This window comes from Theropithecus gelada, chromosome 11, assembly GCF_003255815.1.
Source record: "Theropithecus gelada isolate Dixy chromosome 11, Tgel_1.0, whole genome shotgun sequence".
Taxonomy (NCBI): Eukaryota; Metazoa; Chordata; class Mammalia; order Primates; family Cercopithecidae; genus Theropithecus; species Theropithecus gelada.
The window spans coordinates 64,173,028-64,197,952 of record NC_037679.1 but is presented as its reverse complement, the minus strand read 5'-3'; the positions used below and the strand labels follow the sequence as shown (position 1 = coordinate 64,197,952).

Sequence of the window (24,925 nt, the reverse complement as noted above, 5' to 3'; positions counted from 1 at the left end):
TTTCATAAGGAGATTGTGTGTATATGTAATATGTATAATTAAAAATTAGTTTAAAATTTTTGTACAATTAAAATATTATAGTAACTGCTGTGCACGGAAATCCTGCCTCTCTAGTACTGGAGTCCGTTTCTGGACTCGAGCCCTTTGGACGGTCTCTCCCTTTACTCAAAGTCTTTGAAGTGTTCTGTGGTCACCAGCCTCGGCCTAGGAGCTCTCTCCAGTCTCTGAGTCCTGGGCATCCCCCTCTGACATCACCTGCTCATAGGCCCCTGTATTGACATCCCTCTTTTTAAAATCTTTTATCCTTTTTATGATGAAAAAACAAAAGTTGGCCAGACATCCAAGAAAGCCCTTGCTGATATCTTCTTTATATAATGAGGCAGGCCGGGCGCGGTGGCTCAAGCCTGTAATCCCAGCACTTTGGGAGGCCGAGACGGGAGGATCACGAGGTCAGGAGACCGAGACCATCCTGGCTAACACGATGAAACCCCGTCTCTACTAAAAAATACAAAAAAATAGCCGGGCGAGGTGGCAGGCGCCTATAGTCCCAGCTACTCGGGAGGCTGAGGCAGGAGAAGGGCGTAAACCCGGGAGGTGGAGCTTGCAGTGAGCTGATATTCGGCCACTGCACTCCAGCCTGGGCGGCAGAGCGAGACTCCGTCTCAAAAAAAAAAAAAAAAAAAAAAAAAAAAAGTAGGCCGGGCGCGGTGGCTCAAGCCTGTAATCCCAGCACTTTGGGAGGCCGAGACGGGTGGATCACGAGGTCAGGAGATCGAGACCATCCTGGCTAACACGGTGAAACCCCGTCTCTACTAAAAATACAAAAAACTAGCCGGGCGTGGTGGCGGGCGCCTGTGGTCCCAGCTACTCGGAGGCTGAGGCGGGAGAATGGCGTGAACCCGGGAGGCGGAGCTTGCAGTGAGCCAAGATTGCGCCACTGCACTCCAGCCTGGGAGACACAGCGAGACTCCGTCTCAAAAAAAAAAAAAAAAATATAAATATATATATATATATATATAATGAGGCAATAGGAAAATCAAGTTGCACATCTACCTCTATGTAAAGTGTAACTTGTTGCTTCTATTAGTATGAGAGTTTGTTATAATCGGTTGCAAGAGCTTTTACATTACTCCAAACTATATCCTATATGCTGAAGGTGGATTGCTAGGTCAGCTTTGATTTTCACGCTCTGTTCCATTCTCAACACAAGAGGTGTGTCTTCCCAGAGCTAGCTCATGCCTCCACAGTTGCCTAAGCAGTCTATTAGCATAGGAATTAGACTCTCCTGCTTTCAATTAACTCTCCTGCTTAAAGACGCTCAGTGAATCTCATTGTCTTCACAATAAGGTCCAAATTATTTGACACAAAGCCCTCCATAATGTCTCCTTCCACGTTGTCACTTGTTGCCATTCCTTGACTCCCAGTATTGGACACGCTGTGCACATGCATTTGTTTCTTTGTAAATCCTGCACCCTCCGCCTGGCACTTCCCAAGGACCTCCTACAATCCTCTCCCTTTTCTCTGCCAACTCCCAAGATGGCTTCTCTAAGATTCAGCTAAGGAGTTGCCTTCTGGAGAAGTCTTCTCCTCTCTTAACCAAACTGTGCTCTCCTATTCTAGCACTGTGTTACTGTGTCTTAACTTGTGTGCCCTCCCTGCTAGTTGGCGGATTCCCGAGGACAGGGACCACTTCTTTGTATCTCTAGTGGAGGGGTCGCAAAGAGAAATTCCCACAGAGGCCAAACAGGTAAAGCAAATGAGGGATTTGAGCTGGATGGAGGGCAAGACCATGTCTAGGGTAAACGGGCCACCACTGCTCAGCGCTAGCTGACTGTTGCTATATGGGACCATAGACCAGGGTTGACAAACCTCCTGAGCTTTTTTGATTTTTGTTTTCTGAGACAGAGTCTTGCTCTGTCGCCCAGGCTGGAGTGCAATGGTGCGATCTCAGCTCACAGCAACTTCTGCCTCCCAGGTTCAAGCGATCCTCCTGCCTCAGCCTCCTGAGTAGTTGGGACTACAAGCATGCACCACCACGCCCGGCTAACTTTTTTGGACTTTTAGTAGAGATGGGATTTCACCAAGTTGGCCGGGCTGGTCTTGAACTCCTGACCTCAGATGATCGGTGCCCAGCCAAACCTCCCAAGTTTTAAAGACAAGTTACAAATTGTGCCTTCTGAGGTGAAACCTCCTAAAAATCTTAACAGAGTCCTCTTAAAAATGCTTTGTGGGCCAAATAAAACACCCCTGCCAGGACAGTAATGTGCCACCTCTACCATGCACTATGCCCAGAGCATGGCAAAGCCTGAAAACAGGCTTGTTGGATGAGTCTTGCGCAGAGTCAGGCACAGTTTGGGACACTGTGTGCCGGATGCTCTATGAAGTGTTAGGCGTCTCAGGGTCCCAGGAAAATGTATTTTGTTTTATTCTTTTGTGTCAAGGTCCTCTGTGTGAAACTGCCAATTCTTACTTCGATAGCTTTGGCCTTACTTTATACCCTGCCCAAATGGTTCTATTAGCATCTGGCCAAAGGGCTTCAGATCAGGGCAGACTCTTCGCACTGTGCCTTGAAGTTTTCTATGGAAAGCTATGTGTACTTTTTTTTTTTTTTTTTTTTTAAATTCTTGGAGCATAGTCAGGGTCTATATTAACTTGCTTTCTGAAGAATTCCACCAGAGGGTGGATAGCCTGGGAATGCATTATTTGACAATTTGAAAAGCAAAGGCTCTGCTCCCTCCAAAATTCTCCTCTAGTGCAAATGTTCTCTCTAAAGAAACAAGGCCAGGCGTGGTGGCTCATACCTGTAATCCTAGCACTTTGGGATGCCGAGGCGGGTGGATTGCCTGAGCTCTGGAATTTGAGACCAGCCTGGGCAACACAGTAAAACCCCATTTCTACTAAAATACAAAAAAAAAAAAAAAAAAATTAGCTGGGCATGACGGCATGCACCTGTAATCCCAGTTACTTGGGAGGCTGAGGCAGGAGAATTGCTTGAACCCAGAAGGCAGAGGTTGCAGTGAGCCAAGATCACGCCACTGCATTCCAGCCTGGGCAACACAGTGAGACTCTGTCTCCAAAAAAAAAAAAAAGAAAAGATAAAAGATTATAGAATTTATCATCCAGATTTGGAAATGACTGTGTGTCATTTTATGCCCTTTCTCACTAATGCAACAGACACCTATAGTAAGAGCCAGTTAAAGAATGGTGCTGTCTCCCATGTCACTTTCAGCGTGGCATTTCCTTAAACAGGCTGATGGAACTATTCCCAATTGACCAGTCAAACTGTTGCTAATGTTTTTCTAAAGTAGGAGGGGAACTTTCAGCGTAGGAAAGCCTTAGAAACACATCTGCTAAAGTAAGATAGACCCAGGTTTGAATCTTGCCCTGGACCCTTATTAGCTCTGCCTTTGGGCAGGTTACTTAACTTTTCTGACCCCTTTGTTTTCTCATTTGCAAAATGGGTCACTGGGGGGATTAAAGATGTACAATAAGCATTTGATAAATACTTTTTGAATTAATGAAAAGGGCTCAACATAGTGTTTGGCTCATGGTGTATTTCCAATAGGAGATATCTATTATCATTATTTTTATGTACCTAGGTATAGCTTATGGTATGATAATAATACTAGGTAACATTTAGTGAGCATTTACTATTGCCATGCACTGTGCTAATGCATTACACACTTTATCCCACTGAATCCTTATAACAACCTTATGAGATAGGTACTATTACTATGCTGATTTTAACTGATGATGGAAAATAAAGCCCAGTTCAAGACTGCACAGCTGCTGTATGAAAAACAGTAGGTACTAGGATAATAAACAGAGTTGGAATCTCAGGGCTGCCTCTTAGTAGCTATTTGACTCCTGGCTACTTAACCTCTCTGTGCTTTAATTTCTTTATCCATAAAGTGGCTTAATATTGCCTGTCTCCTCGAGTCATTGTGCAATCAAATGAGACAATCATGTGAAATACTTGGCCCATACTAGGGTCTCATTAAAATGTTTGCTCTTATTTCCACCCTTTCTTCCTGACCCGAACTCCCCAGGGCGGAATCTTGTTCGTGCAGGCAGACATACCACTTTCCACAGAGCAGAGATTCTCAGACTTCCATGTACTTACGAGTCATTGAATAGTTTGTTAAAATGCAGCTTCCTGGGCTTAAGATTCTGACTCAGTAGATTTGAAGTAGGGCCCAGGAATCCACATTTTAAACATATTCTCCCAGTTACTTCTGCCAACACAGGCAGACACCACACCCGGAGAAATAAGACTGAAGTAAAACAGCCTGTAATCCTGGCACTTTGGGAGGCCGAGGCAGGTGGATCACCTGAGGTCAGGAGTTTGAGACCAGCCTGGCCAACATGGTGAAACCCCATCTCTACTAAAAACACAAAAATTAGCTGGGCGTGGTGGTGCATGTCTGTAATCCCAGCTACTCGGGAGGTTGAAGCACGAGACTCACTTGAACCCAGGAGGCGGAAGCTGCAGTGAGCTGAGATCGCGCCACTTCACTCCAGCCTGGGTGACCATGGAGTGAAACCCTGTCTCAAAATAAATAAATAAAGTAAAATATCTCAGTCCAATTTCCTGGAATCTTGCTAACTCATTATAAACATATTTATAGTCATAAAATCTGAAAACTTCTCAGTGTTAGAAACTCACCTTTATAGCTTCAGCTTCAACTTCAGTGTAAAGCTCAGAAAGTGTTTCAATGAATGTAGTGTTTCCAGAGATACTGACATGGTTTCTTTTTTTTTAGGGGGGACAGAGTTTCATTTTTGTTGCCCAGGCTGGAGTGCAGAGGCGCGATCTCAGCTCACTGCAACCTCTACCTCCCGGGTTCAAGCGATTTTCCTACCTCAGCCTCCCGAGGAGGTGGGATTACAGATGCCTGCCACCATACCTGGCTAATTTTTGTATTTTTAGTAGAGACAGTGTTTCTCCATGTTGGTCAGGCTGGTCTCGAACTGCCGACCTCAGGTGATTCACCCGCCTCAGCCTCCCAAAGTGCTGGGATTGCAGGCGTGAGCCACAGCGCCCAGCCAACATGGTTTCTTTAATGCTATATTTCTCAGAGAGGATTGAATCTGGAATTGAACTCCAAATAACCAGACGACAACTGAGCGGCACATTACATTTGAGTCATCTCAGTCTCTTGGCTCTTGTGTGTTTTAAAAGTAGTATTTTAGATGTCTTGAATATCTGGCATTGGTAATGGTAAGTGGTAAAGCCAAAATTTTTGTAAGGTGGCAAACATGTAGATTCTATTTCAAGCAACAGCATTAGTTATAGGATTTGAAGATAGCATATAGGACATTTTGATTTTTTTGAGAAGAGAAAATTAAATGGTCAGCCGTGCATTATCTGCAGGTGAATTTGCGGTTGTTACAGAGTTAATTTGTTTGTTTGCAAATATTTGTTGAAGCTTAATTAGGTTCTTTGGGGATAGAAAGTTTGGCTGATCCTAGGATTTTTTTTAATTAGTTAAATTAGTTAAAACTTTGTTTTATTATCAGCTCAATTACAGGGAAGTTGTGATCTGGTATCCTTTTAAGTTCATACCTAAAAACAGGATGCTATGTATGCCTCTAATAAAGTGAGAAATAAGGGAAAATTAAATTTCTTCATAAACAGATTTTTCTTAGTGAGGCTTTGCTAATTTAGAATTACTTGCCAGAACGTTAGAGAATCCCATTTAGATCGGAGGGGGATAAACATCCTAAGTTCAGATCCCATGGAGCCACATGCTAACATGGAAGAATGTAACAGAGAGAGTTCTGTGGAGACACTGCCAAGACAGGAAGCTCATAGGAAGTCAGTGCCCTCTGACTACCCTCTTTTCTTTCTTTCTTTCTTTCTTTTTTTTTTTTTTTTTTTTGAGACAGAATCTTGCTCTGTCTCTCAGTCTGGAGTGCTGTGGTACGATCTCTGCTCACTGCAACCTCTGCCTCCCGGGTTCAAGAGACTCTCCTGCCTCAGTCTCCCGAGTAGCTGGAATTACAGGTACAGCCCAGCATGTCTGGCTAATTTTTCTATTTTTAGTAGAGACGGGGTTTCTCCATGTTGGCTAGGCTGGTTTTGAACTCCTGACCTCAGGTGATCCACCCACCTCGGCCTCCCAAAGTGCTGGGATTATAAGCGTGAGCCACCGCGCCTGGCCAAGGGCAGGTTTCTTACATGCATATTGCGTAGTGGTGAAGTCTGGGCTTTTGGTGTACCTGACACCCAAAGAGTGAACATCGTACCCAATAGCTACTGTTTTTTTAGAGAGAGTCTCGCTCTGTCCCCCAGGCTGGAGTGCAGTGGCACGATCTCGGCTTACTGCAAGCTCTGCCTCCCAGGTTCACACCATTCTCCTGCCTCAGCCTCCCAAGTAGCTAGGACTACAGGTGTCCGCCACCACGCCCGGCTAATTTTTTGTATTTTTAGTAGAGATGGTATTTTTAGTGTTAGCCAGGATGGTCTCGATCTCCTGACCTTGTGATCCGCCCACCTTGGCCTCCCAAAATGCTGGGATTACAGGCGTGAGCCACCGCGCCCGGCCCCCAATAGCTACTTTTTTAACCCTTACCCTCATCCAATGTCTTCTATCCATGCTTATGTCTTCGTCATTTAATTGTTTCACAGGTTTATTTCAAAAACAAGCTGAAGTTGGCACTAATTGGCCAGAGCCTCTTTGGACAAGAAGTCTATAGCCACCTCCGCAAAGAGGGCCACCGAGTAGTAGGGGTGTTCACAGTTCCAGACAAGGATGGAAAAGCTGACCCTCTGGGTGAGTGCATCTTGGGACGACTGGGTCAAGAATTCTCAGGTGCAGGTTGGCCATCAGCTGGTGTGGCAACTCTGTGTTCATCACAATACACGCTCCTTCTGTTTGTTGTTTCACCCTCACCAATGCTGGACTTCCATCTCATGGTCCAAGGTAGCTGCCTCAGCCCCTACTATCACATCTGCATTCCAGCAAGCAGGAAGGAAAAAGAGTGGGAATCAGGGGAAAGCGTTTTATTAAGGGTGTAATCCAGAGTTGTACATATTACTCCCACTTGTATCCCATTGGCCAGAACTTAGTCCCAGGCCAAATCTATTTGCAAGAGTGGCTGAGAAATATAGATTTGATTTGGGGTGGCTATGCGTTCAGCTAAACTAGGGGAATCCACTGCTAAAGGATGAAGGGGGACAACTAGCAGTCTCAGCCATATATGGGGACTTCAGAAGCATTGCAAGCATATGACTTTTAGACCTCTTTTCAGAATGAATCCTGGGAAATGAACTCTTCCTTGGTGCCTGGTCCCAGGGTCAGGACCCCCTTTCCATTGGTCATGGCCATTGGGGCTCATGGCATAACTCAGAAAAACTACCAACCTCACTTATAGAGTAACTATATGAGGAAGTGGTACAGCATGTGGGTAGCAGCATATGTTCTGGAATCAAGGAATGAATTCTGATTCTGCCACTTACTAGCTGTATGACCTTGGGCAAGTTACTTAATCTTAGCCTCCGTTCAGCGGTAGCTACCTCATGTGGCTGCTATGAAGATTAAGTTAGATTAATGTACACAAAGTGCTCACAGTATGCCTGGTTCATAATAAGGAAGCACTAATGACAGTAACTGAGTATTCTTGTTAGAATAGTCAACGAGGACAGCCAAAAATAGCTCTGGGGCAGCCAAAAACTGAAACGAAGCCTAACACCTGGATGTCTCAGCCAGTCTCAGTGGAGTGCATTTTTTTTTTTTTTTTTTTTGAGATAGAGTCTCACTCTGTTGCCCAGGCTGGAGTGCAGTGGCACGAACTCAGCTTACTGAAACCTCCACCTCCCGGGTTGAAGCGATTCTCCTGACTCAGCCTCCCGAGTAGCTGGGATTACAGGCACCCACCACCACACCTGGCTAATTTTTGTATTTTTAGTAGAGACGTGGTTTCGCCATGTTGGCCAGGCTGGTCTTGAACTCCTGACCTCAGGTGATCCACCTGCCTTGGCCTCCCAAAGTGCTGGGGATTACAAGTGTGAGGCACCACGCCTGGCCTGGAGTACATTTTTTACAATGAAGACTTCTAAGTTTCCTCCACCCCAGTTTTCTTTGCCATATGATCTTTCACAATTTCTCCCATGGTCACATATTTTTACCACCATTTATCCATTTTCCTGTTATCTGACATGTGAGTTCAGTTTTATGAACATTCACATTTTGTGAACATTATTGTGCTGGTCTCTCAGATTCTTCCAAACGGATTGACCAGGGGCTAATCGTGATGGCTGGGGTCCTTCAGGACTTCCTTAGGCTTCAGAATTTAGGTTTCATGGTGGAGGCATCATCTCATCCTGAGTCAATGAATTTTGTTGTTCAGATGTAGGAGAAAGGAAGGGACACAAAAATGCAGATAGAAAGCTTTAGTTAAGACTTCTGGAAATTGCCTAAAATTAACATATATGCTATTATATATTAAATATATATAGTATATAAAAATATATACTATTATATTATTAAAGTAATATATTATAAAACAGGTATGCTATATATTAATATATACCATAATTTCTATATTAATATATACAATTATATATTAATAATAGTGTGTGTATATATATTTTTTATACACTTAAACAAATTTTTTTAGAGACAGGGTCTTACTTCGTTGCCCAGGCTGGAGTATAGTGGCGCGATAATGGCTTACTGCAATCTGGAACTCCTGGGCTCAAGTGATCCTCCTAAGTAGCTCAGACTATCGGTACATGCCACCACATCCAGCTAATTTGAAAATAATTTTTTTTGGGCCGGGCGCGGTGGCTCAAGCCTGTAATCCCAGCACTTTGGGAGGCTGAGACGGGCGGATCACGAGGTCAGGAGATCGAGACCATCCTGGCTAACACGGTGAAACCCCGTCTCTACTAAAAAATACAAAAAACTAGCCGGGCGAGGTGGCGGGCGCCTGTAGTCCCAGCTACTCGGGAGGCTGAGGCAGGAGAATGGTGTGAACCCGGGAGGCGGAGCTTGCAGTGAGCTGAGATCCGGCCACTGCACTCCAGCCTGGGCGACACAGTGAGACTCCGTCTCAAAAAAAAAAAAAAAAAAAAGAAAATAATTTTTTTTGTTTGGTGGAGATGGAGGTCTCATTATGTTGTCCAGGCTGGTCTCGAACTCCTGGGTTTAAGCAATCCTCCTGCCTTGGCCTCTCAAAGTGCTGGGATTACAGGTGTGAGCCACTGTGCCTAACCGATTTTTTAAAATATATACTACTTACATATAAAACTGTATACTTGGCCGGGTGCGGTGGCTCAAGCCTGTAATCCCAGCACTTTGGGAGGCCGAGACGGGCGGATCACGAGGTCAGGAGATCGAGACCATCCTGGCTAACATGGTGAAACCCCGTCTCTACAAAAAAAAAAAAAAAAATACAAAAAACTAGCCGGGCGAGGTGGTGGGCGCCTGTAGTCCCAGCTACTCGGGAGGCTGAGGCAGGAGAATGGCGTAAACCCGGGAGGCGGAGCTTTCAGTGAGTTGAGATCCGGCCACTGCACCCCAGGCCCGGCGAAAAACCAAACCCCGTCCCAAAAAAAAAAAAAACAAAAAAAAAAAAACTGTATACTTAAAAAAAAAATATATATATATATATATATAAATACTTAAGATATAAGACACATAGTAAAAACGACATTTCATTATGAAAAAAATAGGCTTGTGCTGTTTGCACTTTGGTGGGCCATTTCCCATGGCATTAGGATGGAGCCATTTGTTTGGGAGGGGACAGTGCTCTTCTCAGGAAGGAGATCCTGGTCTGTTCAGTGTGGCAAAGCCCTTAGCAGGAGCTGAGCATGTATTCTCCATTCTTGGCCTCTCAGCTTTGTTAACTTATTTGTTTGGTGAATTTGGGAGAAGGAAGTAGAAAAGTTCAGCTCAGCACTTGGCAGGGAGAACGTGTTCTGGTCTACAGTTTGTTCTGTATAGGGAGGGAAGAGATTCATGGCTTTCTAACTGTGCCAGAGGTGAGTGTGTCAAATTAGTGGGTGAAGCATTGGCGCATGCCTCCAAATCTGATGCTATGTTCTTAAAAGGTTGTATCAGTAATAAAGGTACCATTTTTGATCTAAAAAAGAAAAAGCTTTCATTAAAATCTTAAAATATCATCTAGCCAAAATCTTTTCAGTTCTAATTTATTATGCCTTAAGTATATAGATATGTATCACCTTAGTGTGATCCAATTACAACAGGTGAAATTCTAGTCACAATCTAAATTGTTCTTCACCATGTTTTATTTATAACTATTTCATGAAACTGCAAAATTACAATATGTGAATTCATAGTGATATAAAATTACTGCTAACTTCTAAAAAAAAAAATGTTTTTTATGCTCAGCTTTGGCTGCAGAGAAAGATGGGACTCCTGTGTTCAAGCTTCCTAAATGGAGAGTCAAGGGCAAGACCATCAAAGAGGTGGCAGAGGCCTACAGATCCGTGGGTGCAGACCTAAATGTGCTCCCTTTCTGCACTCAGTTCATCCCCATGGATATAATTGACAGTCCAAAGCATGGCTCTATCATTTATCACCCATCCATCCTGCCCAGGCACAGAGGAGCCTCTGCTATCAATTGGTGAGATTTTTTCTTCTTACTTTTTTGTTTTTGAGATGGGGTCTTGCTATTTTGCCCAGTCTGGGTTCAAACTCCTGGCCTCAAATGATTCTCCTGCCTCGGCCTCCCAAGTAGCTAACATTTCAGGAGTGTGCCAGAATACCCAGTGAGACTTTTTTAATTACAGAGAGGGTGAGTGTATTTCAATTGCCTACATTCTTTCTGTTTTTTACCTAGGTGATCAAGACAAGAAACTAGGCATGCCTGAACAATTGTGAGGTCCTGATCGGTTACTACTATTGCATGAACTCCCCTGAGATCTAGACATACAATGCGAACCAAGAATAGCCTATGGAGTACTAGCTCCATTGACTGTTACTAGGTATTGAGCAAACAAAGGTTTTATGGTCAGTAAGTTTGGTTGATGCCAGATTTTTAATTGCAGGATTCATTTGAGCTATTAATACGGGCTTTAATGTCAGTATCATAATCCCCTAGAGGGAGTCTGAATACACAATGTTCCCAAACTTATTTGACCACAGAACTTTTTTTTGCATAGAGCTTCTCAAGTACATTTCAGGAAATGCTGAATTACTTGAAATCATCATCAAGTAATTACTTGAAATGATGAAATGATCACCTTCATTGTCCATCTTCCCCATTCAACTCTAAGCTTCTTGAGGAAAGGGACTTTGCACAACATTTGTATTGCTATTTTCCAGTGTCAGGAACAGTGGCTGATACACTGTAGGTACCTAATACCATAGGGACACAATGCTGTGGGTTGAGGTGGGCCTTCCTACCCTTTCTGCTTTCTGTCCTTTACCTGCACATCTTCCTAATATTCCTCGGTGTCAAGTTGTTGGAATAAGCTGGAAGCCTACACTTTGTTTAAATGTGATGAAAAACATTAATTGTATTTAAACTTTGATTACATGGATTGACTTCTTTTTGGCTCTTATAAATAACACACTATTATTTAGTAGATATCTTCGCACTTAAACTTGTATTTTTTCTCAGTTTACACTGTTTCCACATGCAGAATCATTGGATCAAAGCATATCAGTATTTTCAAGGATCTTGATAACAATGCCAGTTAATTTCTTAGTATTTCTGAAGAGTTAGTGATTGATGGATTGATTTAGGTCTTGATTTGTACTCAAAAGTAAAAAATATTTAAATTATTACATGGCTGACCTATTATCATACTCTCTCTGTATTAGCTTGAATTCATAATCACTTCTGTCCTTCACATTCGCTTCACATTCTGTCCTTCACAGAGTATCCTATCTGTTCTTACTCTGCCTAATACAGGGTCAAGCACGATGTAGGAATTGGACCTAGTGGGCAAATTACTTGATCTTGAAGTAGAAAGCTGACCCCTGAGAGTCAATGAGTGGTAGTAACGATAGACTCTAATGCCTTTTTGAATTCACTGCAAGTCCTTACTATACATTAACAAGAAAGACTGAAGATATGAGGATGTATGATATAAAATAGCAGTACCATTAGACACTGCTTTTTATGAGCCCTGACATCTCCCAGTTCTACTGTTAATTTCTCATGCTAGCTTCATTCATTGTCTACCTTTCCATTATAACTCTTATACTTTAATATCACTAATTCATCACTTTATGATACAGTTAACCAACATTTTAAATTGAAATTCTTCTTTTCACAGGACTCTAATTATGGGAGATAAGAAAGCTGGGTTTTCTGTTTTCTGGGCTGATGATGGCTTGGATACAGGACCCATCCTCCTTCAGAGATCATGTGATGTTGAACCCAATGATACAGTGGATGCACTTTATAATCGGTTTCTTTTTCCTGAAGGAATCAAGGCCATGGTTAGTATATTTTGCCACCCAGAATTTAGTAAACCTTTAAAGTTTTGAAAATATTTTTTCTTTTAGCAAGAAATTATCCATATGAATTTTCACCAAAAACTTAAAGTTTAAAAACAAAATTAGATTTTTTTTTTTAACTAATGGGATGGTATATTTAGGATGGAAATCTGAACTTTTCAATTTCTTAGTCTGTGAAACTGACTTGTTTTTCTGAGAGCATTGATCCAATGGATGCAGTAGCATTTAAACTGCTCCATTCTTTTGCCAAATACTTGAATCTTCAACCCTGCCTATAATGATTAATTGTAAAGAAGTATATTGAATCTTAAGAAATATTGCTACGCAATTTGTTATGGAAATTTAAAAGTACTTTAAATTAGCCTCTGTAACAGGGTGAAATTTGGTGTTGCTGTATTTATTCAGAGGTGCTCTGGGGTTAAAAAAAAAAAAATCCCAAAACATGTATACCATCAAATAAAAATATTGAAATACTTGTAAAAATATTGAAAGCTTTAGCTGATAATTTTGATGTCATTTAATTTTTTTTCAGAGCTAGTATGAGAGAAGTAGCAAGATTATATACAGTAGTAGCCATTGATTTAGGAGACAGGAAAGCAGTGCTTTGCTTATATCATTTAATGATTAAGAGAGTAGGGCTTTGATGTCAGAAAGACCTAAGCTCAAGTTTCCATTCTACCTCTTCTTTGTTGTATGACCACAAGCAAGTCACTTAGCCTCTGTAGCTTTGGTTTCTTCATCTATGCGGTGTGGATAATACCATCTGACTTGTAGGGTGGTTGTGAAAATTAAGTGACGCTATTTGTGTAAAGCATCTGGCCCACAGTAGCTGCTCACAAAATGATCATTACAATCAATGTAGCATTCTGTGTGTTCAGTGATATTTGCTGAAGCCCAGATTCTAGACCAAGTTATAGCCTAGATGGAGGTGGGTGGAATGAGCTGTGAACTTGGCTCTGTTCCCCTGTGGCTATCAGACAGTTTCCCCAGGTGTAAAACAGTAATAACAATATCCACCCTGCAGGATTCTTGTTATGTTTTCAAGGGATATTTTACATAAAGTAGCTACCACAATGCTTGTCAGGATGGACCTGAAGAAATGGTAGTTATCATCATACTCTTGACTCTCTGAACAGATTTATAGGTAGTAATTCTGTTACGCAGAAACTTTAGTCAAATAGACTATGCCATTGTTGATCATTGGGCTGTAACACAGGTGACGTCTTTGGCCTTAGGTAGAAGCTGTTCAACTCATAGCGGATGGAAAAGCTCCTCGTATTCCCCAGCCAGAAGAAGGGGCAACATATGAAGGTATCCAGAAAAAGGAAAATGCTGAGGTATTTATATCAACTCAATAACACATCTCAGAGTTCATGGCCCTCTACCTTTCAGTAGTTCCCCACGTACTATGATCTTGCCAAAAGATAAGCCAGCCTGCCCTAGCCCTACCTGTTAGAGTAGACAGGTGGCCAGACATATGCAGGAGAGGGGAGTCCCCTAAAGAAAATAAAGTCTGGGAAGACTCATGTCTGAGAGAGCACCCAAAATTTGCATATTAATAGTATCTCTAATGCTGGAGTGGGTGGGCACTTAGCCAAATGTGCATAGAAAGGAGAGGAGATACTATGCAAACGAACAAACAAGCAAGCAAATTAAAACCGCCCAGAAACGCCTCTTAAGTCTGCTCAATAATCCTTCACTCTGCAGTTAAAATGTCAAAATAGCGCCAGCTACATGCTAATGAAAAGGGCAAAGGGGATATTCCTTAAAAAAAAAATGTCATGCTAGGTGCGCTGGGCGCAGTGGCTCATGCCTGTATTCCCAGCACTTTGGGAGGCTGAGGCAGGAGGATCACTCGAGGCCAGGTATTTGAGACCAGCCTGGCCAACACAGTGAGACCCCTGTCTCAAAAAACAAAAAATGAAAACCTGGAGCCATAAATACAGCTTAGGGCAGAGAAAGAAATTCCAAAAAAAAAAAAAAATACAGATGCAGTAGGTATAGATTTGGCCACTATACAACCTTCCTGTGGTGACGATAGTAAACAATACAGGCATTAGGTCATATTCATACCCAAAACCAACCCACACATACACACCAACTAATAATATGGGGGGTCCTGTAAACCTGAGACAAAATCTAGGTGCAGACAAAGCAGAGAGCCATGATAGACACAAACAAATTAGACAATAAATAAATAAATAAATAAAAGAGGCAGAGGCTTACCAGAGGTGGGAACTTCAAAAAAAAGTTCAACCTAATAAAAACCCAACATAAAACTCTCCAGCAGCTACTGGCCTCCTCCCCTCAACAGCCCGCTCTACGTCATCTTTACAAAGCATACTGTCCCTTTAAATAACCCTCTGCTTTTTATTTTCCTTCAATAAAGTCTCTTTTTTACTAAATCAGCCACCTGACAAAATACTCCAAATAAAACTAAGAAGCAAAAATTCCTTTACTTCCCAATAACATACTCGTTTCTGCCTCTGATGACGAGAAGCGTTTTTATTCCTTTGAGGTTCACAGCCATAGGAGGCTCAGCCTGTGTTTTGTGCCTTCCTAGATTTCTTGGGACCAGTCTGCCGAAGTTTTACATAACTGGATTCGAGGTCATGATAAAGTCCCTGGAGCCTGGACAGAGATAAATGGACAGGTACGTTCTACGGACCACTCCCCCTGCTCCCCTCCCCGATTATTACCTTTGTAAGAGACAGTACAGATAAATCTGGGCTTCCCATGGTTCTTCCTTGGTCATGAGGCGGGTCTGTGATTCACTCTCCCCTTTACTCAGCATGTATTGAGCATTTATTGTGCAGCAGACGCTAAATCCAGTCCCTGATCTCCAGGAGCCTGCAGTTTTATGGGGAGTGCAGAGAAGTGAATAAACACTCTCAGTGCAGTACGATAAATGCTATCATGGAGGCTGAGACTCAGGTATATTAGGAAAGGCTTCCTAGAAAAGCTCACTGCTTTGCTCGAACCTTGAGAAGAGTTAACCAGGTTGAGAGCAAGACAAGTAGGCGAAGCCCCAGAGATAAGAGACTCCAGCACCTGGTCAAGGACTTGCAAAAGGAGTTCAGTGAAGCCAGGGTCTGGACTGTGAGGACAGGCATGGGGAGAGCTGAGGCAGGAGAGGCGGGCAGGGGCCTGAAGGGTCTTCTATCCATGGGTAATTGACTCAGCCCAGGCTCTCAGGTTTCACCTCTTTCAGGAGGTTTCCTGATCTCACATGCCCAGCCTGGCAGGGTTTGATGGCTCACCTCTGGGTTCCAGCAACACTCTGCCTACCTCTGGTATGGCACATCATATATTGTGAGGGTCTCTTTATTCCCCCCAATACTAGCCTGTGAACTCCTTAGGGACAAGCACTTCATGTAATTGTCTTGATAATCTGAGCAGTTAAGCAGGAGTCTGGGTACATACTAAGTGCCAATAAAAATCCATGGGCTCGATGGGTGACCAAGGGAGGGAGTTTAGTGTAATGGTTAAGAGTGCAGGATCTGAAGCCAGAATGCTTCTGTGAAAATTTACTGTGTAACCTCGGGCAGGTTTCTTAACCATTGGGTGCCTTGGTTTCCTCATTGTAAAATGGAACTAATAATACTGCCTTCCTTAGGTTACGGGTAATTGTGAAGATTAAATGAGTTGGCCAGCCACAGTGGCTCACACCTGTAATCCCAGCACTTTGGGAGGTCAGGGTGGAGGATTACCCGAGGTCAGGAGTTCGAGATCAGCCTGGCCAACATGACAAAACCCTGTCTCTACTAAAAAAAAAAAAAAAAAAAAAAAAAAGCTGGGTGTGGTGGCCTGTGCCTGTAATCCCAGCTACTTGAGAGGCTAAGGCAGGAGAATCACTTGATCCCAGGAGGCAGAGGTTGCAGTGAGATCGCACCACTGCACTCCAGCCTGGGTGACAGAGTGACACTCTGTCTCAAAAGAAAAAAAAAAAGAATTAATACATATTAACTCATTTAAGTACTTAGCCCTGGGCCTAGAGTATGTATTCAACAAACCATTACAGCATAATCATATTAGGCTCCATATATATATAGCTGATCATCCTAGAATTGCAATAAAAACTCAGTCAGCGTCAGTGTCTCTTGGTTACTGTCTGGATCCAGTCCTTTTTCCAATAACGGACTCACAAAGCACCCTGTGCTTCTCATCACTTATCACCCTGCACTGTAATAGTCTGGTTACCACTGTGCATTGCCCATCACTGATGCCCACTCCCAGCACCTCCCACCCCACCCAAACCCTACCTTCAGGCTGTAAACGCTGAGAGCTTTTGATCTCATTCACCTTTGTATCAATGCGAATATGTGATAAATGCATATTCATGTCACCTGGATGTGGGGCATTTTGGACTCTCCAGTGACATATTCATAGACTCTTTATTGCCTTGTGTCATTTCCATGGATGTTTGGGACAGTTTCTCCCATTGTGGTGTCTCAATTTTATTACAGGTGATAATATGAACTTCAGCATTTTTGCAGAGAATGATGCTTATACATACCGCTATGAACAGCTTTTCTCCTGATTTTACAATCTGTGTTTGATCTCTTTACTAGATGGTCACTTTCTATGGCTCGACATTACTCAATAGCTCTGTGCCTCCTGGAGAACCACTGGAAATTAAAGGTGCCAAGAAGCCTGGTCTCGTTACCAAAAATGGACTTGTTCTTTTTGGTAACGATGGAAAAGCAGTGAGTGTTCAATATAGCTGCCTATGAAATAACCTTTTGATTTTATTCTATAACCCAAGCTATTAAGGGAATAGCTATCACAAGTTAATCTGGATTTGCACTGGGATATGGGCAGGCTAGGACATCTGTGCCTCCATTGCTGGCTGGGGGAGGAGCTGGCTCTGAGTGCCCTGATGGAGATGAGGTGTCTCAAGAGAGGCCCCCCAGATCTGCATAGGCTGCCTTGTGTAAAGTGGAGAGAGGAATTCAGTGGGGAGGTAAGGATGTGAATCACTGCTTTCCACTTTCTGGTCTTGGGCAGGATGATTCTTCCCTTTGAGTCTGTTTTGCCGTCTATATGACAGAGAGGAGAATCTCGTCTGTCTGCCTTCCCAGTGCCAGATTCTGGGAGGATCAAGAGAAATGGATGTGGCCCTCCTCAGATGCCCCTTGCCACTGATCCACCAGGCAGGTGCCACCTACACTGCCTATGCTCAGGAGGGTTGGCCTTGGGCCTCAGAGTGCCCTTGCGAAGCTTCCCAATGAAGCGTTCAAAGGGAATTTGTACCATACAGATATTTTCCAGTTGCTGCAGGATAAATCAGTTAAGACTGTAGGCTTAAGAGTCCCGCTAGTTCCGGGTTCTACTCCCAGCTCTGTTACTTACTATCTGTGTGGCACTGAGCAAATTACTGAACCTCATTGAGCCTCCCTTTCTGCATCAGTAAAATGGGAATAATAATGGCATCCACTTCCACTGGCATTTATGAAATTAGGTAAGATCCTTCAGCACATGCATGCATTCTTTTTTTAGTATATGTGCTGCCAAAGCAAGCACTTATCCATGCATTCTTGAGCGTGGTGCAGAGTGAGTGCTCAGAGGCAGCAGCTGCAGAGTTGCAGCAGCACTAGTGGTGTCTGTTATTTTCACAATAGATTCTAGTTCAAATACCTACATCCCAGTGTCAAATTTACCAGGACTTATTTGCCATTTTGAGATGTACCTATCCCTAGACCTCACTTTTTCCTTTCTGCTGCCATTATTCAACTGCCATTTCAGCCCTTTTACACATAATGGTGAATGCTTTTAATCCATATTTTTATATTTTTCCAAATAAACTTGCCCTTATATGCATATAATCTATAGGACTCCTGCCAGCCTCACTTTTGTATTGTCTCAATCCTCGATTTTTATGCTTGTTTTGTTGCTATTTTGTAGCTGATGGTGAGAAATCTGCAGTTTGAAGATGGAAAAATGATCCCTGCCTCTCAGTACTTTTCAGCGGGTGAGACGTCAGTGGTAGAACTGACAGCCGAAGAGGTGAAAGTGGCAGAGACCATCAAGGTGAACACATGATGACTTTAATTTTACTGTTACCTTGGAAAACTGAAGCATGTTTGTAACTGGTACCATCAGTCCTCAAAGTAGTGGGATCAGAACTTTATTTCCTCTTTTTTATGTATTAGCTGCAAGAGGAAATCAACCTCCAAATTCATATGCTCAAACACAGTATATACAAACTGATTTTTCACATAAGACATCCAAGGCAGTTCCAGGTTGGCACGGGGGTTAGGGGTGAAGTCGTTCAGGAACCCAGTTTCTGTTATTTTCAAGGTCTCCCTGGGGGGTGTCACCATTCCAGACAGCCAGAAGGGCAAAGGAGCATGTAGAATGGTGTGGAGGATGTTTACATGGGCTAGGACTGGGGTGGTGCAGGTCACTTCCACTCCTGTTCATTGGCTGCATCTAACCTGGAGAGGTGCTGAGAAATGTGGTCCAGCTGTGTGTACAAGATGAAGAGGGAATTGGTTTGGTGAAGAGCTAGCCCAGTCTCTGCCACATTGTTCTACATGGCACTTCCCTCGTAAGAGTTTCCTTTTTGTGTAGGTCATCTGGGCTGGAATTTTAAGCAATGTCCCCATTATTGAAGACTCAACAGACTTCTTTAAATCCGGAGCAAGCTCAATGGATGTTGCCAGGTAAAACCATGACCTTATTGACTCACTAGGGATTCCCTCACTAGAGATTTTGACTTTGGCTTTGACAGTGAAATCCACACACATCCTTTGTTCTGGATGTGATTACCCTATCATACCTATCTATGACACATCTTTTTTTTTTTTGAGATGGAGTTTGGCTCTTGTTGCCCAGGCTGGAGTGCAATGGTGCAATCTCAGCTCACCACAACCTCCGCCTCTCGGGTTCAAGCGATTCTCCTGCCTCAGCCTCCCGAGTAGCTGGGATTAAAGGCATGTACCACCACGCCCGGCTAATTTTGTATTTTTAGTAGAGATGGGGTTTCTCCATGTTGATTAGACTGGTCTCGAACTCCTGGCCTCAGGTGATACGCTTGCCTCAAGCCTCCCAAAGTGCTGGGATTATAGGTGTGAGCCACCATGCCCGGCCAACACATCTTTATTCTTTATCTTTTTTGCTGTTGTTTCCATGGTCAAGCAGATACATCTATCTATTTATTTATCTTTGTTGCTAACCAGAAGTTGTTTTCATATCTTCCGTATACCTAAAAAAGCAACCATTAGAATTCTTTGCATCTTTTAAAAATTTGTTCTTCCAGTTTCTTAGCTAATTTTCCTCCAATATGACATCAGAATTGAGAAGCTCTGGGTGAGAATGCTAACAGGGAATTTCCTATGCAGCCTGATCCAGAATATTATCTGAATAATATGTGATACCTGATATTAATAATATTACCAGAAAAATATCTGATACCTGATATTATGCTTTCCCCCAAATCTTTTTTCTCCTACCCCCACCCCCCCGCAAATTACCCAGTAAGATAGATCTAGAATGAGGGTTATCAGGCTACTTGCAAGGACAATTGTAATCACCCAATAGTCAGAATTTCTCCACAGAGGTTTAGAGCAAGTTGAAAGGGCTGGAGTCCCAGAAAGTCTCTATCACAAGGAAACAGGACCAGGATCCTACTGGCGCAGCATCTTGCAGAGGTGTTTTTCTTGGAGTAACGTGGATAACAAGACAGCTGGGAGCTCACCAGGGACTGTTCAGTCCCTTAATGGTGGGTACAGAGAATAGAAGCTAAGAGGATTTGATTCCAGGCCACATTGTGGCCATTCACTAATTAAACAAGGCAAAAATATTCCTCCTCTTGACAAAATCCTTCATATTGACAAAGCAATGTTCCTGATGAATATTCTATCTATTCACTCATTTACTTAACAACACTGATTGAACACTTACTATTTGTCAGGAACAGTTTTAGCACTGGAGATACAGTGTAAACTAGACAAGGTCCCTTTATTCATGGAGGTTTTATTCCAGAAATCAAAAACAATCATTTCAAGAGCACGTAGTGTTTTCAAAAGTCAAGAGTTTCGGCTCCTCAAATTATAGATTTCTCAGCTGTGATTCATGAGTTCCCAGAAACTTCTAATTAGCTTAACTAAAGATTTCAATACTATATTATGATGATTATTATTACAGATAGGGCCTCACTCTGCCACCTAGGCTGGAGTGCAGTGGTGTGATCACAGCTCACTTGCAGTAGCAGCCTTGCACTCCTGGGGTGGCCATCCTTTCATCTCAGCCTCCCTAGTAGTTGGGATTACAGGCATGAGCCATCACACCTGGCCTCAGTACTGTATTATTACTATTATTTTGAGACAGAGTCTTGCTCTGTCGCCAGGCTGGAGTGCAGTGGTACAATCTTGGCTTACTGCAACCTCCGTCTCCCAGGTTCAAGCAATTCTCCTGCTTCAGTCTCCAAAGTAGCTGAGATTACAAGTAAACGCCACCGCGCCCAGCTAATTTTTGTATTTTTAGTAGAGATGGGGTTTCACCACATTGGCCAGGATGATCTCTATCTCCTGACCTCGTGATCTGCCTGCCTAGGCCTCCCAAAGTGCTGGGATTACAGGCGTGAGCCACCGCACCTGGCCAGTACTGTATTATTAATACTTTTTTTTTTGCTAGCAAGATACTCCTGCAGGAATTACTCATTTTCTGTTTGAGTGTCTGACTTACCATAATCATCTGATATTATTATCTTGATTACGAAGGTATCATCTCTTTTAGAGAATAAATGATTGAACCACAACCATGGTGGACTTTCTACACAGTACCTCATACACCACTGCTATTCAAGAAATGTCAGATAACCGCTGTAATTTGACAAACTAACAGTGGAAATCAAAGGATTGGAAAGGACTTCAAAAATTGTATTGACCTACTGCATATGGTTCTAGCTAGTACCTGTGTTAACTACATAATACAAACAAATGTCCATCTTATACTTGTAAATTAGAGAAAATATTCTACAATATGACATTCATCTCTCACAATCTTTACAGTTAAGAAAGTATCTTTCTTTCTTATTCTTTGAGTATATATGAAAGCAAAGGAGTTGACTTTATATGCTCCCTGCTATCTTGCTTATAAGTAATTAAAATATTTTTGCCTTGATTTCTTTTATTTTTAGTCATGGATAAAGTTAAAAAAAAACTGCCACTGTCCTTCAAGATATATTTTTAATTTCTTGCCCCTAGTCTTATCAATTTCTCTGATGAGTATCACAGATCTCATAGGATATAAATAGGCATGCGATGTAAGTCTTACCTCAAAACAACTTGACAAATGCGAATAACAGTCTTCCTAACCCCTTTTAAAAATCTAAGTAACGCGAAGCTGGTTCTTACTTTAAGGCTGGTTGAAGAGATCAGACAGAAATGTGGTGGGCTTCAGCTGCAGAATGAAGATGTCTATATGGCCACCAAGTTTGAAGACTTTATCCAAAAGGTCGTGAGGAAACTGAGAGGAGAAGATCAAGAGGCGGAGCTGGTTGTAGATTATGTAAGCTTTTCCTCGATGTTACAACCCTAAATCAGTGAGATCCATACACTATAAAAGACTGCTGTGCCTGTTGCCCATTTGTTTTTATATTTATGACCTTTAAAAAACAACAGCTTTACTGAGATTTAATTCAGATGCCATAAAATTCCCTTTTAAAATGTGCATTTTGGGTGCTTTTTAATATATTCACAGGGTTGTGCAACTATTATGTCATCCAATTTTGGAACATTTTCATCATCCCAAAAAGAAGCCCTGTACCCATTGGCAGTCATTCTTTACTCTTCCGGGACTACCTCGTACAAAAAAAGTTCCAAAATTGGATAGCATGATAGTTCCTAGAAAATGCGAATCTCTTTTCTGTCTCTCTGGATTTGCCTCTTTTAGAGATTTCGTATAAATAGAATCATATAACATGTGGCTTTTTGTTTTTGGCTTCTTTCTCTTAGCATAATGTGTTCAAGGTTCATCCATGTTGTATCATCATTTCATTCCTTTTTCTGGCCAAGTAATATTCTATTGTATAAATATACCACAGTTTGTTTACCCATTCATCAGTTGAAGTACATTTGGGTTGTTTCTACTTTTTGGCTATTATGAATAATGCTATGAAAAACTCATACAAGTTTTTGCATGAACATATGTTTTCAAGTCTCTTGGGTATGTACCTAAGCGTGGAATTGATGAGTCATATGGTAACTCTATGTTTAACTTTTTTGAGTAACTGCCAAACTGTTTTCCGAAGTGGCTACACCATTATATAATGCCACCAATGTATGAGGGTTTCAACTTCTCCATATCCTCGCCAATATTGGCTCTCGTCTTTTCTCTTTTAGCTGTCCTAGTGGGTGTAAAGCGGGGTCTCACTGTGGTTTTGATTTGTATTCCCTAGTAACTACTGATGTTGAGCATCTTGTCATATACTTGTTGGCCATTTGAATTTCTTCTTTGCAGAAATGTCTTTTCTTTCAGATCCTTTGCTCATTTTAAAACTGGCTTGTCTTTTCATTGCTGAGTCTTTAGAGTTCTTTGTCTATTTTAGATACAAGATCCTTATCAGATATAAGATTTGCAAATGTTTTCTCTCATTCTGTAGATTTGCTGAAAACTTTGAGTGTCCTTTGACATACAACAGGTTTTAATTTAAATGATGTCTAGTTTATCTACGTTCTTTTACCACTTATGCTTTCTATATGTCTTGTCTGACACCTTTTATTCCTCTACTTCTCCTTCACTGCATTCTTTTTGTTAAATATGTCTAGTATGCCTTTTTAATCCATTATTTTGTTGTTGTTGTTGTTGTTTTTGAGATGGAGTCTTGCTCTGTCGCCCAGGTTAGAGTGCAGTGGTGCGATCTCGGCTCACTGCCAGCTCCACCTCCTGGGTTCACGCCATTCTCCTGACTCAGCCTCCCGAGTAGCTGGGACTACAGGCACCTGCCACCACGCCTGGCTAATTTTTTATATTTTCAGTAGAGACGGGGTTTCACCGTGTTAGCCAGGATGGTCTCGATCTCTTGACCTTGTGATCCGCATGCCTCGGCCTCCCAAAGTGCTGGGATTACAGGCGTGATCCACTGTGCCCTGCCTTAATCCCTTATTTTTAATTTTACTATATTTTAAGCTTTTTTCTTAGTGGTTGCCTTGAGGATTATAATTAACATTTTTGCTTAAAATGGTCTAGTTCAGATGAATAACAACTTAATATCAATAGCATAGGAAAGCTTTGCTGTAACATTGTTGTGTACTTCCCTAATTTGTGCCATTATTGTCATACGAATTATATCTTTATATATCATGAGCCCACCAACACAATTTTATAATTACTGCTTTATGAGGTTGTATTTTTAATGATAGAGTTAAAAATATATTTATACCAATGTTGATATTTACCTATGTAGTTACCTTTACCAGTAATCTTTATTTCTTCATGTGTATTCAAGTTAATTGTCCAGTGTCCTTTCATTTCAACTTGAAGGAGTCTTCTCAGTACTTTTTGTAGGCCAGGTATCCTAGCAATCAATTTTCTGTTTTTGTTCATTTGGGAATGTTTTAATTTCTCCTTCATTTCTGAAGGATATTTTTATTGGGTATAGAATTTTTGGATGGTATTTTTCTTTTATCATTTTAAATATTTCATCATATTGAACCATATTCTGGCCTTCATGGTTTCTGATAAGTCAACTGTTAATTTTATTAAGGACTCTTTTGTATGATGAGTTCCTTATGTCTTGTTTTTGAGATTTTATCTTTGTCTTTTGATTACTTGTTATGATATGTCTAGGTGTGGGGCCTTTGAATTTTCCCATCAGAATTTGTTGAGCTTCTTGGATTGTGCATTCTTGAAATGTGCAACTTAATGGTTTTCATCAAATTTAGGAAGTTTTCAGCCATTCTTTCTTCAGATATTTTTCCTTTTCCTTTCCCTTCTCCTTCTCCTCTCCTTCTGGGATTCCTTTTATGCATGTGTTGGTATACTTGATGGTGTCTCATAAGTCTCAGAGGCTCTGTTCATTTTTCTTTATTCTTATTCCTTCCTATTGTTCAGGCTTTTATTTACCTGCTTGAATTTGCTATTGGGTCCCTCTAGTGAATTTTTTATTTCAGTTATTGCACTTTTCAACTTCAGCATTTTTATTTGGTTCTTTTAAAAATAATTTTTATCTCTTCATTGATATTCTCTGTTCAGCAAGACATTATTCTCTTACTTTCCTTTCATTCTTTAGACCTGGTTTCCTTTAGTTCATTGAACATATTTACAAAAGCTTATTGAAAATCTTTCTTTAGCAAATCCAGTGTCTAGGTTTCTCTAGGCATGGTTTCTATTAGCTGCTTTTTTCCACCTGTGTATAGGCCATACTTTCCTGTTTCTTTGCACATCTTGTCATCTTTTGTTGACAGGTGGTCATTCAAAAGAATAGAATGTCGTAACTCTGGAAAGCAGACTTTCCCCTCATCTCCCTTCACAACTTTTGTTGC

General features: G+C 41.8%; 1 protein-coding gene across 1 annotated transcript in view; it reads left to right on the top strand.

Annotated features, from left to right (window-relative positions):
- Positions 1–24,925, top strand: part of ALDH1L2 (aldehyde dehydrogenase 1 family member L2) — a 66,502-nt gene that overhangs the window by 5,175 nt on the left and 36,402 nt on the right. The window contains exons 2-10 of the mRNA XM_025403333.1: positions 6,632–6,776; positions 10,359–10,593; positions 12,254–12,419; positions 13,673–13,774; positions 15,001–15,090; positions 17,009–17,143; positions 18,342–18,467; positions 19,011–19,102; positions 21,803–21,950. Coding sequence (XP_025259118.1) covers positions 6,632–6,776; positions 10,359–10,593; positions 12,254–12,419; positions 13,673–13,774; positions 15,001–15,090; positions 17,009–17,143; positions 18,342–18,467; positions 19,011–19,102; positions 21,803–21,950 — 1,239 coding nt within the window. The remainder of the gene's footprint in view (positions 1–6,631; positions 6,777–10,358; positions 10,594–12,253; positions 12,420–13,672; positions 13,775–15,000; positions 15,091–17,008; positions 17,144–18,341; positions 18,468–19,010; positions 19,103–21,802; positions 21,951–24,925) is intronic.